This window comes from Pseudoliparis swirei, chromosome 17 (assembly GCF_029220125.1).
Source record: "Pseudoliparis swirei isolate HS2019 ecotype Mariana Trench chromosome 17, NWPU_hadal_v1, whole genome shotgun sequence".
Lineage (NCBI taxonomy): Eukaryota > Metazoa > Chordata > Actinopteri > Perciformes > Liparidae > Pseudoliparis > Pseudoliparis swirei.
In genome coordinates this window covers 10,584,649-10,601,446 of record NC_079404.1, presented here as the reverse complement: position 1 = coordinate 10,601,446, position 16,798 = coordinate 10,584,649, and the positions used below count along the sequence as shown (strand labels likewise).

The window sequence follows — 16,798 nt, the reverse complement described above, 5'->3', positions numbered from 1 at the left end:
TTGGCTGCCTCGCTTCCGTCAGTCTGCCCCAGGGCAGCTGTGGCTACTGATGTAGCTTACCACCACCGGTATGACTGTGTGTGTATGACTACTGGACTCTGGACTGTAAAGTGACTTTGTGTGCTTAGAGAAGCGCTATTTAGGATTATTATTATTATTGAGCAATGATCTAGGGTGTTATTTCCAGACAAAGACAATTTTATTGCACTTTGGAACATCCATCTCAAGAAATGATCAACTGGTCCGCTTGCTGATGAAGCATTTCACTCTCCGTCTGTCGATCACAGTGTATTTCGTCCCACAATGCACTAGTGGTGAAACACAAGAAAACAACAGCAGATAAAACAGAGTCACAAGCCTCTGAGTCAAGTGTCAAGTATGTGCAGTAGAACATGTACCGTCTCATGGCCTTGCTTGCTTTCTCTCTGTTCAGCACCATGTTTATGTTGTTTCCCAAATCCTGTAGGGAACAATACAAAGTATCACATAGCAGGACATGCATTTCAAATCGTTATTGCATAAAGAAAAGATTGTCAGAGGTCAAACTGCCGTGCCTTGTTGGTGGTCTTCAGACGGTCATTTGAAGCTATCAGTCTCATTATCTCAGTCTGGAAAGAAAACATCCAGCCATATGCATTTTTAGCACACAACAATTACTGTACACTTCTTGTTTTAATTTTAATTCTGAAAGAGCGCAAAGGCTAAATTAATGCTCACATGTTTATGCTCAACAGTGATAAACATGTGAAGAACAGGGCAGAATATATGAGTATCCCAGATGTTCATCTCCCTGCACCTTTACATCTTTGATGCACAGCTCAGTGGCCGTGGTTGTACCAAAGGAGACCGGCTTCTCCTTAAGCTCCTCCTCCAGCTGTTGGTTCTCCCGCCATGTGATCAGCACCTGGAGCCTCTTGGATTGGACACTGCTGGTGGAGCCGTCGGCAGTTCCTCCGTCATGCAGCCCTGACAGAGGTGTGTCTGTCCAAGCACAGAAGAGCCGAGCGTCAATGCACTGTAGGAAGTATCTGTACATCAAGATCCCTGCAGGCATTATAAAGTCACAGCTGACTCACTGAAACAAAAAAAACAACTCTTCATGCCTGTTGGTGTGACAAAGTAATTATTTGTTCAGGCCGTCCACATCAGAGACACAGGACTTTAGAAGTTAGCATGTGCTGTGGCCTGCAGGGTAATACACCCGACGTGCGAACCAATGATTATGTACCAGGGTCGTCTTGAGACTTACTCGTCATGTCACTGTCCTCCGGGCCTTTGGTAGCTGGAACATTATGTGATTCATCTCGGACTCTGAGGTTACAAAGGAACAAACCTGCTTAAAATAATGAGACAGTATACTATTATATCTATTTGGATTTTTTTCGGAAGCGGATCTTCGCAGTACCGTTTATTCTCCTCCTGAGCTCTCTGGAATTCTTGCTCCAGCCGGAAAACCTCTTTTATAGCATCCTTCAACTCCATTTGCCTTCCTTTGTCATTGCCAAGATATCTGAGGGAAGTCCCCAGCGACTGCACCAGAACAACAAAAACATATGTACGCTTGTATTCCCCCAAAAAACACAAAAGATGCTTAAGAAAAATTCTTGGCTCTGTGGTTTTTGAGAAAGTTATTCGAGGCTCCAAGACATTGCAAAATCTGTCATGACCCCATAAACATATTCTGCTATGTTAAAAAACCCATGAGGTTATTCTCGCTCCACTGAAAACATATCACATGACGCTCTGAGATCAGTTTATAATGGACATATTACCATGGAAACGATGACAGGCCCTGTGACAAGAGTGACCTTTGTTATGAACCGTTACAATGAAAAGACTTTGGATTCAACTTTGCGCTAATGTTTCCTCTTTTCGAGAGCGACATTCACACAGTGTGAAAGGCATTTTCAAGACTTTGAAAGTGCCCACGCTTTATAATCTTAATAATCTCGACAACAATAGATAACCCTGTAAACATACAGCCATTACTGTATGTTATGCTGGTTGTTAATCAGCTGACACCCACAGAAGGGAGTCACAATGCTGTTGACGGGAAATTAAGCCAGAAAGCCACAAACATTTCTCAGGCCTTCTCTCATGCATTTTTTTGAATACATTATGAGCAGTGTGCTTTACCTTCTTGTGTCGTAATGATTGGGAAGCCATCAAGTGGTTGGCATACAAATCATAATCTGTCTGGAAGAAAAAAGAAAACATTATTTCACTATGTATTTTAAATGATGTATCTTTGTATCCAAACCTAACCAATGTATTTGGAAACAATAATATACTTAAATGTACTGCTCATGGGCCTGTCACAACACACACATTACGACATTGCATAACAGCTATAATCGCGCGTGACCCCGAGACGTTTCTTGTGAATGAGCAGTAGTGCAACCGTTGCCCAGTGGTGACCTGCTACCCGACGGATCATGACCAGTTGCAGTGGTTGCTCCACTTCCGCTTGCTACACCAGGGACTCAATCTCTCTTGGCTCTAATAGAACTGAAAAGCGTCTGACGACACATGCTAAAAATGTGCTTGTGGGTACAGAGGAAATGGAAAAACCTTAATTTCCCTGAGGATGCGTCCAAATACTGGCGAGCCTTCACATACGTCATCAAAGACGTCACTGAACACCGCAAGGCGGGCTCTGCTGGGCCAGCTTTGCGCTGACAACCTCCTCAGCTCCTGGGTATGACAGGAACACACACGAGACGTTACGCAAGTTAAGATGTGAGCACACCTTCTGCAAGAGTTTGAGAGGACATTTCAAACGGCCATCTCTCAAATTAGGAAAATTGCGCAACGGTTAAATTAGAAGTCATGGTGTGTGTGACCAGTCTCACCTTTTGTAGTTTCCTCTCATGCATCTCAGCAACATGTGTTCCAGCCCAGAGGCCTTGCTTGGCTCTGACTTGCCTGCCAAACTGTTGTGTTGACTTTGACTGGCCTTCATTACTCAGGCCTTTCTGGTCAGAAGGCTGTTTCCCCACCGGATCAGATGAAGAGTTCGCCTCTTTCTGGGAGAAGGCTCTCGGCTGGAGCGGCAGAGAGTTTAAGGAACAGTTCGCTATCTTCGGTAGACATATATCTTCGGTTTTGTCTGCATGTGATGAGCGATCAGTCGCCTGACCCCGTCGTGACCTTGAGACATCAGACTCAGCAGTGTCAGTGGAGAACTCAAAGGGGCACGCTTTCTTCTTTACATAGGTCAGGGCCTTTGCCCGTGTCTGGTTTGGGGTTTCTTCTAAGCCCTGACACATCCCCCAGAAAGACTGCTTTGTCTCCCTGTGAGGCTGACTCTGGACCAGACTGCGGGGCCCAAGATGACCTGAGGAGTAGGTCAGGATATCAGCCTTCTGACCAGCTTCAGCAGCCAGCAGCAGCCCGTGGATGTCGCTCCTGAAGCTCTCAGGCTTACATCTGTAGGACATGGCTGTGAAGGGACGACACAGTGCTGCAAAGTGTGGTGAAAGTCACACACAGTGACAATAAACGTCCTACATTACGCAGCGGAAGTGTGATTAATTTAACATTAATTGCTTAGTTGACAATTAGGCCTAAAGGGCACGACATAGGCGAATAACAATGCTCTAAATTGTGAACACAAATTGAGGTAAAGTGAATCAATTATCGTACCAGCGCGAATGCGTCTGCGAATGGATCGAATCGGTTTTCCACAATCCCGAGTCGCCATACAAAAACAGTGTTTAATATCTTTGTACATTACGTTACATATGTTGCTATGACGCGGTGGGAGTTTGTGGACAAGAGCACGCACGCAGAAAGCTTGAAGAAGGACCTCACCTGTCAGCTAAGTGGAGTTTCGTGCGGAGTCACCACGAAACAAACTTTCTTCAGTCGGTGCTCTGCTCCGTCGCCAAGGAGACCGGAGCGCGTTGCGTTCAGTGTTTTGATAATAATCGGACTCATGAGACTTCAGGTGCACTTGGGCACATTGTGAGCGATATGGGTGTGTGTCACACACACCCATATCGCTCACAATCGCACACACTGTGTGATGGCAGGTATGGAGTTCAGGCAGCAGGCTGCAGGGGCGGATTGGATTATTTGCAGGCCATGAAAAACGGCAAGCGGGGGCTTCCCTGAGTCCCAAACCCTCCTTCCCGTAACCCCATTCCACTTTATTTTGCAAACCTATCCAAGCACAGACCTATTTAATTAAGTATGGGTGTCAAATAGAAAAGGCTGAGTTCTGACCAAAAAAAATCCACAAAACAATAACAATTGTCACGTTATTCAATAAACAAGCCTAGCATGTGTTTTGGATTCAGTTATGAGCCAGACACCAAACACATGACCTGTGGTCTCTTAGTGCAAATAACAGAACTGCCCCTACCTTCCAGAACAATAGACTACAACAAAATCATCCCCTTTCCTTGTTTTCTTAATTTGTGACATTTAGATGAATCCTGTGGACTTCCAACCAATCTTGCACACAGGAAGTAACCCAATTACCAAAAAAAATGATGTAAATGTGGTTATTGGGGAAATCTGACAACTTCAACACTCCTGTAAATTCTTCAATCACTGAACTATTATTTGGTTATTCACAATAATTGGGCTATTATGTGCAAGTAAACACACGGTAGTGAGTTTAGACTACAGCAAAAGAGAGGGAGGAATGGAAAGAGAGTAAAAGTTGACCTTTGGGCTTGAACGACCACAATCGGTAAGCAGATGCCAAAGTTGTGCATTTTGGCAGAGACAGTGTAACATGTTCTGCTTCATTGAAACAAGTAGGGCTACAATGGAGTTTGCATTAACTTGCATTATTGTTTCCCCCATTAACATTTGAGGCAATAATATAAAATGAAGTGCAGGATGGAAGTGGCTCCTACTGGCTTACTTGCCAGTAGTTTGAGGATGCATTGTTGTTGATTGTGTATATGTAATACCCAAGTCCATTTACAAATGTATGCATTAAGTAAAACACTTAATTAAAGAGCCAGTGACTTCAATTGTAGATCTTGCAGAGTTTGTTTTCTCAAGCAGGCATTTATTAAAGAGCTTCTATTTGGGAATGTATTTATTTAATAGCACCATACAGAATCAATTGCACACTGGGGATAAAAAGGTGGAAACTATTGAGCCCTGAGTAATGAAAAAAAGGAACCGTCACCCTTTGTATTTATTTCAGGCAAGTTTAGATTTGGAGAAAGCCAGAGGATGCCTTCCAACCTCAGGGTCTGTTTGCTGCTGTTTTTAAAACACTAAACTAGAATTAGTGCCTCGTCTCCACCAAACAGTCATGTTGCAGTTTACGGCCATGTTTTTCCAAATTGTCATCAGACAATTTCACATTTGTGTGAAATTGTCATGAATTCTTTGAGTTTTAGCCCAAAACATGTTTTCTGAGGTCACAGTGAATCTATAATCTTTGACAACATCCTAATTCATTCATCCTTGAGTCCAAGTGGGCGTTTGTGCCAGAGTTCACGAGAATGGGATGAATGGAGGTACATTTGCTGGATCTAGGGCACAATATACATGGCGAACCTACCAGAAACTCTGATTTGAGAGGTTAGAAGAGTGAAATGTATGATCACATATTAGCAGGCTAGAAATAGGGCCACGGTCATGTGACACATTTATTTGCTAATTTAGTTTTTAAATGGGGTGGTGCTCATTTTCATCAACTATTCTGCATGCACAACGTTCAACACAGACGTTACTTCGTATCTCAGTTACGCCAACAAGAAATGAAGGGAGGGTATTTCACCATTGCCAGTTATTTATATTTTCACCTTTACAAAAGTTTACAATATTTGACCCCGTCTTATGTCTTGGATAATTAAATAAATAGACCTGATTAAGTGCAAACATTTGCTGACCAATCAAGATTGATGCATTGTCACCCAACGCCATCTCTGCAGCTCCATCAATAAAAACGTCTGCGTTAACAGTGAAGTGAAAGCAAACAGATAATAATAACAGGAAATAAAGAATGATCTGCAAGCGACATGTATTTTCCAGGTATTTAATAAAAGTAATTTGGGCTACTGCTCTTACGTTTACAGTTGAGACATTCCGCAATTATTATGGGTAACAGTAACTTGTCTGGACCGTTTTGTTTATCTTAATGTTTAATTTGTACAAAACAAAAAGACCAACATTATTTCTCTTTGTATAAAAAATATAAGTTAATTTAAATTGAACTCTAATTAAGAAAATAACAATAGTAATAATAGCAATAATAATAATCATCAATAATAATAATAATGATAAAGATCATAAGCCAAACATAGTGCAGACAATGACATATAACTCGTGCGGAGAAGTAGAAGGGACAGTGCAGTGTTATGGACTTATCAATGTTCTCAGGTGGGGTTGGAGTGGTAGGGGCTGTTCTCTCCCCCCCCCCCCCCCCCCCCACACACACACGAGCGCACAGTCTGAAAGTGCACATCTGCCTTTCAGTTTAGCGCCATTAGAGCATACGTTTCAATCCGTACAAACTAATTCCTAGATTGCACACAATATACACGTACTACCGTATTCTGCAAAGTTAGATATCAAGTTCAGTTGAGGTGCATGCTAATTGTTGCTCTTGGTTGAAGCTTACTGGAAGTAATTCTAAAAAGTAAGACAGCACATCATGAAAACTGATGGCGCACTGACCCACATGCCACCATCGAGGATCTGCCATCAACAAATCATTCATCAGAATGCACATTCACACCATTTGGGAGCCACAGTACCAATTGTAAAACAAATTCTTTGAGCGGTAATTTCAGTCTCGGAGGGACAATGTCCATTCGAATGACGGTTTCAGACTGAAAATAATTGTCTTTTGGAAGATCTCGGAAACTCTTTTGAACAAGTCCAAATGTTCCCCCCTTGCATGGCGTCGGGGAGTGAGCGTGACGGAGGGCAGGCCATGGAAATGAGGGGAACTTCTGTGACACACTTGCAGAAAGTCAACCTAGCATTCTTGAGTTGCAATCCCAGAGATAGACATATGATGCACATTTAGCTGAAAAGGTTTGACATGATGTGAAAATATGAAGCTGACCGCTGTTGAGCCTGGTGAGCTGCTGAGCATCATCAGCAAAAAAGTGTCATAAAGGTTTCACACTTTGAAACGGCAACTCACTTTCACTGTATCGTCTGCGATCTATTCCACCCCTCGCCATTTATTTAATTCATACCGTAACCTTGTGTAGCGAATCTGGCTGCTGTCTCATCATTCCATAAAGTCGTCCACATGTAAAACGTTTGCTGTGTCACTGCAAACAAAGAACTCTTTCGAATCTTCCGGGACCCTTAACCAACTTGTGCAGCTTCCTCATTTTACTTGTGTTTTATTCATGGTCGTAGAAATGATTACTGATTAAAAAGGCGAAACCAGATTGTTGCCTGAAATAATTTGTGACGTGATAGTGGTGTGAAAAAATGTTGCGACAATAAAAGTTCAATCGGCTCACAATACTATAAGCCTGCACACAACTATACTATAACTGATGCTATTCGTCTTCCTTGCTTCCAGCACGCAATGTTTCTGCTGACCTGGGCTCAGGTTCTGCTCATCAGAAGAAAGATGGATGCACTATGCAGCAGGTTCCTAAATGCCAGGAGGGGCCCGGGGCAGTGCTGTGGGGTCCACTTCAGGGAGAAACATTGTGACTCTCTTGTGACTATGTTCACAAGTGGCCCCACTATCTAAACCCTCTCGCCACGGTTCATCCAGGTTTTGTAAAATATGCTGTGGTGGATTTCTCCACGTAGAATAGGCTGTATGTTTTTATTCAAGTACTGCAAAGGATTTTTGCTCAAAAAGTAATAAAAAAAACATTCCGGCATCCACCTTCTCATTAAGGTGGAATTAAACCATACATTTGCTCTTCACATTCCTTCTGTCTCTGGAAATACCTTGGTGAAGTAGTGTGCGTACAATAAACCTACCACAGAAGGCAAACAGTACCATTTCAAAAAAAGCCTGAACCAACAACAATATTTCACATATTTCTAGCCTGTGAAAGGTTCAGAGTAAGGCCTCTGCAAATACGAGACCGTTAAAGAATCAGCTCATACAAAAAAACAGGAATCATAACATAAAACTGCCAAAAAATAACATAACCAAAACGGCACATGTTCCATTCGACCAAATTCATTCCCAAGCTGAGTGGATGTTGAGCGATGGGTTGAAGCTCCTCCCCATCGGCTGTCTGTCAGTCTCTGGGATCGATGAAACCGTCAGTGTTGACACCTCCGTCACCCAATGAGGTAACTGTGTGTTTTCAAAGTCCAGTCGCCTTTAGCTGATCCGTCTCCTGCTAACACAGGATGTGGGCTCCCCCCCCCCCCCCTCCTAAGTACCAGGTCGGTAGCAGGATTCTAGTTGTATTCCTTTGGTGGGCCAGCAAGTCAGTTGTCCACCTTGACAGGGTCTGAATCACAGAGCCGTTTGGGCACTATGTCCTGCATCTCTCCCCGCGATATCTTCTCCCACTGGCCCAGGTTCTCCCTGCAAACACAAAACACCTCCATCACATTCAGACTCGGCATGTCGTCGTTTCACAATCAGGGTGCTGTACAGAAACATTCATTTCTTGCTGAAAAGACATGGCCAAGAATCATGTCGGCATTTATTACATGCAAACGCCATCCATAATAGGACAACATAATGTAAGACAGTTATTTAAAACAAAACATACTGTGAATTAAATGTTATTTTCTTACATTATGACCTAATCATAACACTTTGATTTGAAAGCGCTATTATTACCACATGTATAAGATCTCAAGTTGTCTTGAGTGGAAATGAAACGCACTCCTGGAACTACTGATGGGGCTCGCTAGTGATCACACAAAAGAATAGCACTTTGCTGCCACAAGGGTGTGCGTCTGATGTTCGACGTGGCACGGACAACAAGGCTGACATTATGCAACTTTAGCAGTGATATTAAAACAGAAATATCAGAATATCAACATATTCAGAATGTAAATGATGGTACTAAAAAGATCCAACTTAAATGTCAACACATTGCAAGAACAATACAAGCGCTGCGGTAAACCACACCAAACTGTACTAAATGACAACATGTGGACCAGGGTCCAACACACGTCACTGGGGTTCATCAGTCATCTGCTGTAGCCGTCCCACCAGGCCTCGTTGTCACGAGTAACCTCTTCCCCTCCATGCTAGAATTAAGCCTGACACACAAGTGCAGAAAGTGCTGCCCTTTGCTGCATTCGCTGAGCCAGACGGATGCAGTTTACACTTCTGTGGCAGATCCCACAACAAGCAGCCGGGCTCCACGGGGTCTCGGCCCGCTGCCCACCCAAGGCCCGCTGCTGACGTACAGCCGGGCTTAAATATTACACTGCTCACTTTGTTTGCATTCCCCGCGAATCAAGGTCGCAACGTTTTAAAGACCAGCCGGGTTACCCCGGGAGGGCGGGCATATGATCCTGTACACTACAACCAGCTGAAATTACACATATAAATACAATCCATACACTCTTATTGACTGTGAAAACCGACACATAGACATGCACACTGTTTCCTGTTACTACAATGCCTTTTGAGATGTATTTATCTGAATATGTTTTTCTGAAAATTTGAGCACAGGTTTGTTTAATCCAATATCAGTGCAGTAATGTGTGTTTTGTTTGTATTTTAAGTGGAATGTATGCCTATACACACACTTCTTATCGCCTCTATTTGTTTGGCTTACTGCTGCCGGGCAGACGAGGTCAGCACGCACGTCACTTCTTGCTCTTTCAAGTTTCAAGTTTTTTATTGTCACATCCCCTTTTATACAAGTATAATCGGTTCGTGAAATTCTTATGTGCAGCACATTGTTGGTAATATTAGACGTCAAATCGGCAAGACGATATTGTTTGAAGTGGCATTTTGATAATTTTTTTTGTCTTTAACCTATTTCACAAAAAGATAGAAATGAAAACTTCTACAATTAGATAGTTACATAATCTTTTACTGCTTCACATACGCTAGATCCACTCTGTCACCTCACAGTCTTGCACGGTGAACAAGACTTTCCTCCATACTTTCAAATTGTAGCTTTGAATACTTACTTGCAGGCATTCAGAAGAGGACTGGATGGAGGGAAAAGCTCCGCTAGTGTTGTGTAACATGGAATTGCAACAGCATTGTAGAATCCCACCTGAAGAAAAGAACGTTTGAAAGGAGTTGGTATTAACATTTAAAAAAACACTCAAATAAATGAATATTAGATGCAACACACTTCAAATCTTTTCTTTTGTCTGTGTTTTTTTGAGTTATAGAAAATAAATATACTGAAAATCATGTGTTTTGGAGGCAAATTCCCACATAATAACTTTGTTTTAATTTTGTTCATCAATCCTCATAAATCATGCACGTAAAATGGCAGTTTAATACTTAGTAGTTAGTATAATTAAGGCCTGTGTATGTCGTTTAAGTGAAATCCCCAAACTGTATTCTGCATATGTCTGTATGGGTGAGTGGGTGGACTATGGGTGTGTAGGGGATGGACAATAAGTATCTTTTAAAGTTGTACCTAATCCATTTAAAACATATTTGAAGGTCATTATATTTAATACAAAAATTATTATCACATTTTTATACTCTTATGACCTTTCTATATTATCAGGCTATTATTGTTGGTTCCAAAAATAGTTCTCGCGAATGGTTTAACCCTTATCGTTTATCAATATGCAAAGTTTATTAAACTACAGTCGGGACTTCCTGATTCTGGAAGAATGGTAAAAATGAAATCTATGCTTAAAGTTGTTATATTGTTATCTATAAAGTGATTATACTGGTTATTGGAGAATTAATTTAATTTAAATGAATTATTTCCACTTTAGTACTCCGACTTGTGTGAAAGGTTTTGAGTTTGAGCCCCATCAGAGACACATGAGTAAAAGTGCTGGTCATACTTGGCCTTGGGGAACCTCGTCCTTCTTATCTCTGTCCATCATAGGGATCGGCTGCAACCCAATCTTCTTCATCTCATCTCCCTGTGGGCGAACAACGGAAAGAGAGAAGTTGACGGCTATTTTTGCATACCGTGGCAAATCTTCTGACCACTAGACCTTCACAAACTGTCGGACTGCTTAAACCCCAGCAGTATCCTAGCCTACCTCTGACCAGAACTCAGCATAGATGTCATTGGCTGTGATTCGTGTGATTTGCCATTGCTTGGTAACAGAACACAGGTCACATGCTGTCATCATCAGACCAATCACACGGTCCCTGGAGGGAAGCAGAGCCTCGTTATAGCCGTGAGGAGAAACTCAGTGTGCCGTTCATGTTCACCACGTCTGCGTCTGAAGCTATGCGATGTGACCTTGACTTGACCTGTGCACCAGAGTGAGTCGTGAGCTCACCTGTGTGAGTGGTTGCTCAAGTCCAGCACACTCGAGGTCAGCATCTCCGTCAGCTGCTGGTGGTTGTTGAAGTACAGGGCGAGGTCCGTGGCGATGATGGCCTTACGGATGATTTCTAGCACCTGCTCGTACTCGCTGGAATTCAGGTTGGAGAAAATATTGTGCCCTTCTAGCTATGAGAAACAAAGAGAACAATAAAAAAGCAAAAGCTCCACTTATCAGGCGTTCATCTCAGCTAGACCACAACAGGTTGTCATCTCACATTCATCACAGGCAATCTTGCAGATCCTGGATGTAAAGAGGGCAGTCAGAACTAAATATATACATATAATCCTTTCTTTGTATCTGTAGTTCTTAATATGTGTGTGTAAGCAGACGTTTTTGAGAAAAGAAATGTTCATTTAAATGAAGCTCAAGCGGAAGTTCAGTCAGGACGACACTCTTTACACTCTTGTTCATTCATTAGCAGTCTCTTAGTCTTGCAGCGATTACTCCATCAGCTGATTGGGGCGTACACGATGAATGAACCAATCGGAGGCAGCGCAGTTCTGTAAGCCAATCACAGCATTGTTGGCAATCTTTAAAAATATGTTCTCCTCTCTGCTGCTGTCAGTCCTCCACCCCGGGCTCCTCCAGTCAGCATCAGTCCTGCTCATCATTCTTCATCGGGTTACAGCAACTCTCTTCTTCTACACCCCCACCAGACACTGGTGGGGGTGTACAATCGCCAAAGACTTTGCACTATTTAAATATATGCAATTGTAAGTGGTCATCTCTCTTTATTAGAAGTATTCAAATGATGACCTGCTTTCTGCTTTTCTCATAACATTTGTCCATTGTTGTCACCCTCTCCTTGCTGCTGTATGTTGTATTTCATTTTATTATATCAGCAATTATTTCACATGTGATATTCCCATGTCTTTCCCCACTATCTGCAAGTCTTTAGACATGTAGTTATGTTTTAGGTAAAAAGGTTTAAAAAAAACATTAAAGCACATCATTCCATGATAAATGAACGTTCTTCATAATAGAGCTCTCTACCTGTAGGATGGAGACGGTCTGAGAGAAGTGGTGCTGCTCCATGGTGGAGCTGGAGTACAGAGCAGCCAGAGGATGGTCAAACTTCTGCAGGTATGAGTTGCTGTAACCCCGATGGTCCAGATCATGGCACAAGCAGGCGATCAACAGACCTTTTTTCTGTAGACCAGAGCGGAACAACAAGAAAGAAAAAAATGTAAAATCACAAAGGACCCCAGTTTCTGATCTTGCTTTTCTGTAATTGCATCTTGGAGCAGTAAAACCCAGACCCAATGGGAAGCAAACCTCCAGCTCTGTGAACATCCCAGAGGTTTTCTGCAGGATGGCGAACATACACTGTGCCACTGTCACTGCGTGCTTCCAGTTGTGGTAGGGAACACGGCGGTAGTTCTTCCGTACGGACATGGTGAACCGACACAGCTTCTCCAGCTCAAAGCTTCATGTGGGAAGGACAGACGGTTAACAACCGATCAACCAGAACTTTGAGCTGACACTGAAATGATCCCAGTGAAACCGTACCTGGTCTTTCCACACGAGTTATGAACCATGAAGATAAACACAGCGGGCCAGATCTCCTCAAAGGGGCTAATGTCAAATTGGAACCTGGAGGAGGGACGACGGGGGGAGAGGAGAGACTTAAATTAGTGTCCAGCACACAGTGGGACATATAAGGGTACTTCTGAGGTGTGTTAAACTGTCAAGTTGTCCTCCAGAAGACCTACGTCTTCCTGACTTGGAAAAATGTGTCCATGCAGCGTTTAGTTTCTATGCACCATATAGCTGGAACAGACTCACAGAAAACTCTCACTTCTTTTAAATCAAGGCTGAAGACATTTGGGTTTTTCGCTGTCTTTATTCATTTATTTAAAACCTGTCTAGCCTGTTGACTGTTTTTAATTGTACTTAAATGTCTATCATGTGTTTCTTTGGCATGTTTTATGTAAAGCCCTTTGAATTGCCTTGTGGCTGACATGTGCTCTATAAATAAACGTGCCGTGTTTATGCCAAGCTTCTGGACTCAGTCATCGTCACTTTACAGACAGGTGGCTCAACCACACTCAGGGACACGGCAGAGATAATGACCAAAACCTGAACGTGAAAAGGGCACTCACATTTCGATCTCTTTATAAATGGGAGTGGGGAGGTTGAGCTGGGTGAGGGTCTTCCATTCTTCTGATGTGCAGATGCTGTGATAAGACAGCTTTTCCATCGTCACTCTGTAAATGCATTCAGAGTGCCGGATCCTGTGGTACATCTGCAGACACACGGAACAGGAATAAGTCTGTAAAATGTTGAGACAGAATGCTACAAACACCCGGAGAAGATATCTCATATCTTTGTTGAATTCTTTAAGTATCACCATTGGAATTTCCAAAAGGGTCGACCCAAGTTAAGTTATTTACAACAGTCCTGTATCGTATTTTATCTGTCTCAAAAAGAGTCTCCACATCTGGTTTGTATCCCTGTCCCCTATCCAGACAGGAATAAGACAGGTACAGGCGCCAAGCCTCACACCTTCCACCATAAATCAGCGTAGATCAGGAGCCAGGCCGAGCAAGTTTCCTGGAGACGTGGGGCATAAATTACACCAAAACATAAATCCTGTCAGAGGACGGATGCAGACTGCTTGTCCTAAAATATTAACACGCCTCATCAATTTTAAAACCAACTTTGTGACGCCGCTCCTGCGTACGTTTGTCGCACTGTGAGTCACGCCCCGCCGAGGGGAGAAGGCTTCGACAGGCAGACCACACAACGCTAAACGTCTGTGTGTTGCTTGCAAGGAATAATCATTGCTAGCAAAAAATATGCTTTTATTCGTATTTTGGGCAATGCACACTTTAAATAGAAGCTTTTGGCACGATCATTGTCAACCTTGAAAAATAAATAAAACGTGTCCTTTGACAAATAATAGCTGTTACCCACAGCCGAGTAACAGCTGAAACCAGCCTTCCAGCTACAGAATGAATTAAGGGCAGTGATGAGGCAACTAGGTACGGTGCAGCTTTCTAAAAATAACAATCAAGTATTCATGGTGAAGAAGTACTACATAATATTCAATGTATTAAAGAGCAGGCATGTGAAATGAGATCAATCGATTATGTCTTTGCTGTTGGGAGAAAATCAGCTATTCTTTTGCATCTTAGGACTTATTCACTTGACTCACATTTGCACAGTGTAAGGCCAGAGCACAAAAGACAGCAAACATCTTAAAGTTGTTCTCGTCTGTTTTAGTGAAGGCACTGCCGCTTAGCTTGTTCACCATCTGCACCACACCTATAACGGTCCCCTTGCTCACGATGGGCATGCACAGGATGTTCCGCGTGGTGTAGCCGGTTTTGAGGTCCACCTCTCTGTCAAGGAAGACACACAGAAATACAGTATGTTAATGCAACTTCATCATAGATTTTCTTCAAGTGAGCTTATATTGTGAAATATATATGGTAGATGCTATATATGAGTAGTATGGCTGCAGTGTTTTAGCTTAAATACAGGAGTATAAGCAAAGTCAACTGAAGAAGAATTGTCTGGGACAAGTCACAACCCAACTTCGACTTCAGTTAATTACATAGACACCTCCTCATAGTTCAGGGAAGGAGATAAGTAAAAATGGCTTTTACCGGTTGAACCGGGGGTCTGCATAGGCATCTGGGATATTTAAGACTTCCCCTGTCTGAGCCACTTGGCCAGCTATTCCCTTGTCAATAGAAAACCTACAGGGAAAGAGCAGAGCAGAACAGTTGAATGTGTGGAGACAAAAAAAACATTTGAAAATGAGTTTAAACTTTTCTACTCATTCAAAATAAACATATATGGAAATCTGTATCCCAAAAAATATATTTAAATGTAGATACAAATAGAACACAGCACTTTTTAAAGATTAAGTATACTGTTTAGCAGAATGAAGGAGAAAAGGGTCAATCTTACACACCTAATTTCTTTGGTTTTCCGAAAGACAGGTTTGCCTTCTTTCTCTTCCCCAATATCGAACAGGTCAGAGTACAGTTCTTTGTTGTTGTGATCTACCTGGAAGAGAGCGCACCTGTCCGCATTCACCAGGTTTTTTGCATATATCTGCAAAAACAACACCGGGGAAAAAACACTATTAGCAACACTTTGGGTTTGAAAGAACTGAAAAAAACAAAAAACATGAAAGATTGCATCTAGCACATTTAACTTAAATCCTCCTTAATCGGATCACATAACTGCAGTTTAAAGTTTTACTTTTGGATGTAAAGTTAAATGTAGAAACACAGAGTATAACTAACTACAGTTCATTCAAATTCATGCCAGTTTGAAACTGATTACTTGAATGACCTGAGATGACACCACAGTCACAAGGTAACAAATACATACAAACAGAGAGGTGGGTTTTAGTAGAAAACGAGATCAACCAGATTGTTTTTAAATATATCGCATACTGAACTATTTGAGCCAAGTCTAAACATGTCTTAGTATGTCTGTAAATCTCTTTTATTGATAACAAATAATTATTACGATGATAAGTGTTATTATTTTAATGCCAACATTAGGATATATTATCAGTGCTCCTTAGGTATTACAACAGCCTGTGTGTGTCTGTATAACAGCATCACTACTACTCTTTTGAACACACATCAACTGACACACACTCCCAGGATGTGTAGCCTTGAAAGATAAAGGGAATGAACACATACTTGCAGAAATCACACTCACCATAATATGTTCAAGTAGAGAATCTATTGCCACAATGTTATCAAAGTATGTTCTGTGAGAAAAGAAATGGCGCATTGAGATGTTGACAAATGGGAAGCTCTGATGACATTCACATTCAAGACATGAAAGCTAAGTTGCATAAAATGCAGTCATTTCTTTCTATTGGTTAAGCATAACGTTGTTTGACCTAATTCTTACTGTAAACTCACTAACTCACTTTCGAGCCCATATTATTTTTGTCAAACTTAAGACTAAAATAAGGACATTGTGTTCATACACCTTTGATATGTATTCATTTAATGATAGGTAAACTGTCCCAACAGCAGCTCTTACTTTGACACATCTAGTAGGAAGTCATTGAGCTCAGTCTGTTTGGCGAGGTCTCGGCACACCTAGAACCAAAAGAAAAATAGGTCATCACGACCCGGCACCCAGAGGTGTCACACATTTCTCACAGAGCCGAAACAGCATCCTGCTTGTTCTGTCAACAAACCAACTTGATGTCTACACACTCGGCTGTTGGCCCCCGCCAAGAGTTTGAGTAGCAACAAAGAAGCGATCAGCTAACCCAGAAGTGAGCTGCAGTGCTGCTCGGCTCACTGAGGCTCAGAGTTCCACTGTGGCCACCGCTGCTTATCTGAGCTGTTATGTCATATGTTTGTAAGAAAGCAGCCCTCAGGCATAATGACGTCCTTGGGGA

At 42.2% G+C, this 16,798-nt stretch overlaps 2 protein-coding genes across 2 annotated transcripts in view; both read right to left on the bottom strand.

Moving 5' to 3' along the window:
- Nucleotides 1–533: 533 nt before the first annotated feature.
- LOC130207568 (uncharacterized protein C6orf118-like) lies at nt 534–3,835 on the bottom strand. The gene is made up of 8 exons (XM_056436215.1): nt 3,814–3,835; nt 2,853–3,337; nt 2,572–2,694; nt 2,137–2,196; nt 1,406–1,530; nt 1,250–1,311; nt 797–981; nt 534–608 (listed from the first exon to the last, which is right to left on the bottom strand). The coding sequence occupies exons 2-8, from the start codon at nt 3,267–3,269 to the stop codon at nt 534–536; spliced, it is 1,047 nt and encodes a 348-aa protein (XP_056292190.1). The 5' UTR covers nt 3,270–3,337; nt 3,814–3,835.
- Nucleotides 3,836–5,991: 2,156 nt separating this feature from the next.
- The window catches only part of pde10a (phosphodiesterase 10A), a 31,094-nt gene continuing 20,287 nt past the window's right edge, over nt 5,992–16,798 (bottom strand). The window contains exons 9-22 of the mRNA XM_056435448.1: nt 16,432–16,490; nt 16,099–16,150; nt 15,335–15,477; nt 15,024–15,116; nt 14,570–14,756; nt 13,515–13,657; nt 12,922–13,005; nt 12,688–12,838; nt 12,406–12,561; nt 11,365–11,537; nt 11,119–11,230; nt 10,915–10,995; nt 10,069–10,157; nt 5,992–8,494 (exon numbers count right to left, since the gene is read on the bottom strand). Coding sequence (XP_056291423.1) covers nt 8,395–8,494; nt 10,069–10,157; nt 10,915–10,995; nt 11,119–11,230; nt 11,365–11,537; nt 12,406–12,561; nt 12,688–12,838; nt 12,922–13,005; nt 13,515–13,657; nt 14,570–14,756; nt 15,024–15,116; nt 15,335–15,477; nt 16,099–16,150; nt 16,432–16,490 — 1,623 coding nt within the window. The 3' untranslated portion in view covers nt 5,992–8,394. The remainder of the gene's footprint in view (nt 8,495–10,068; nt 10,158–10,914; nt 10,996–11,118; nt 11,231–11,364; nt 11,538–12,405; nt 12,562–12,687; nt 12,839–12,921; nt 13,006–13,514; nt 13,658–14,569; nt 14,757–15,023; nt 15,117–15,334; nt 15,478–16,098; nt 16,151–16,431; nt 16,491–16,798) is intronic.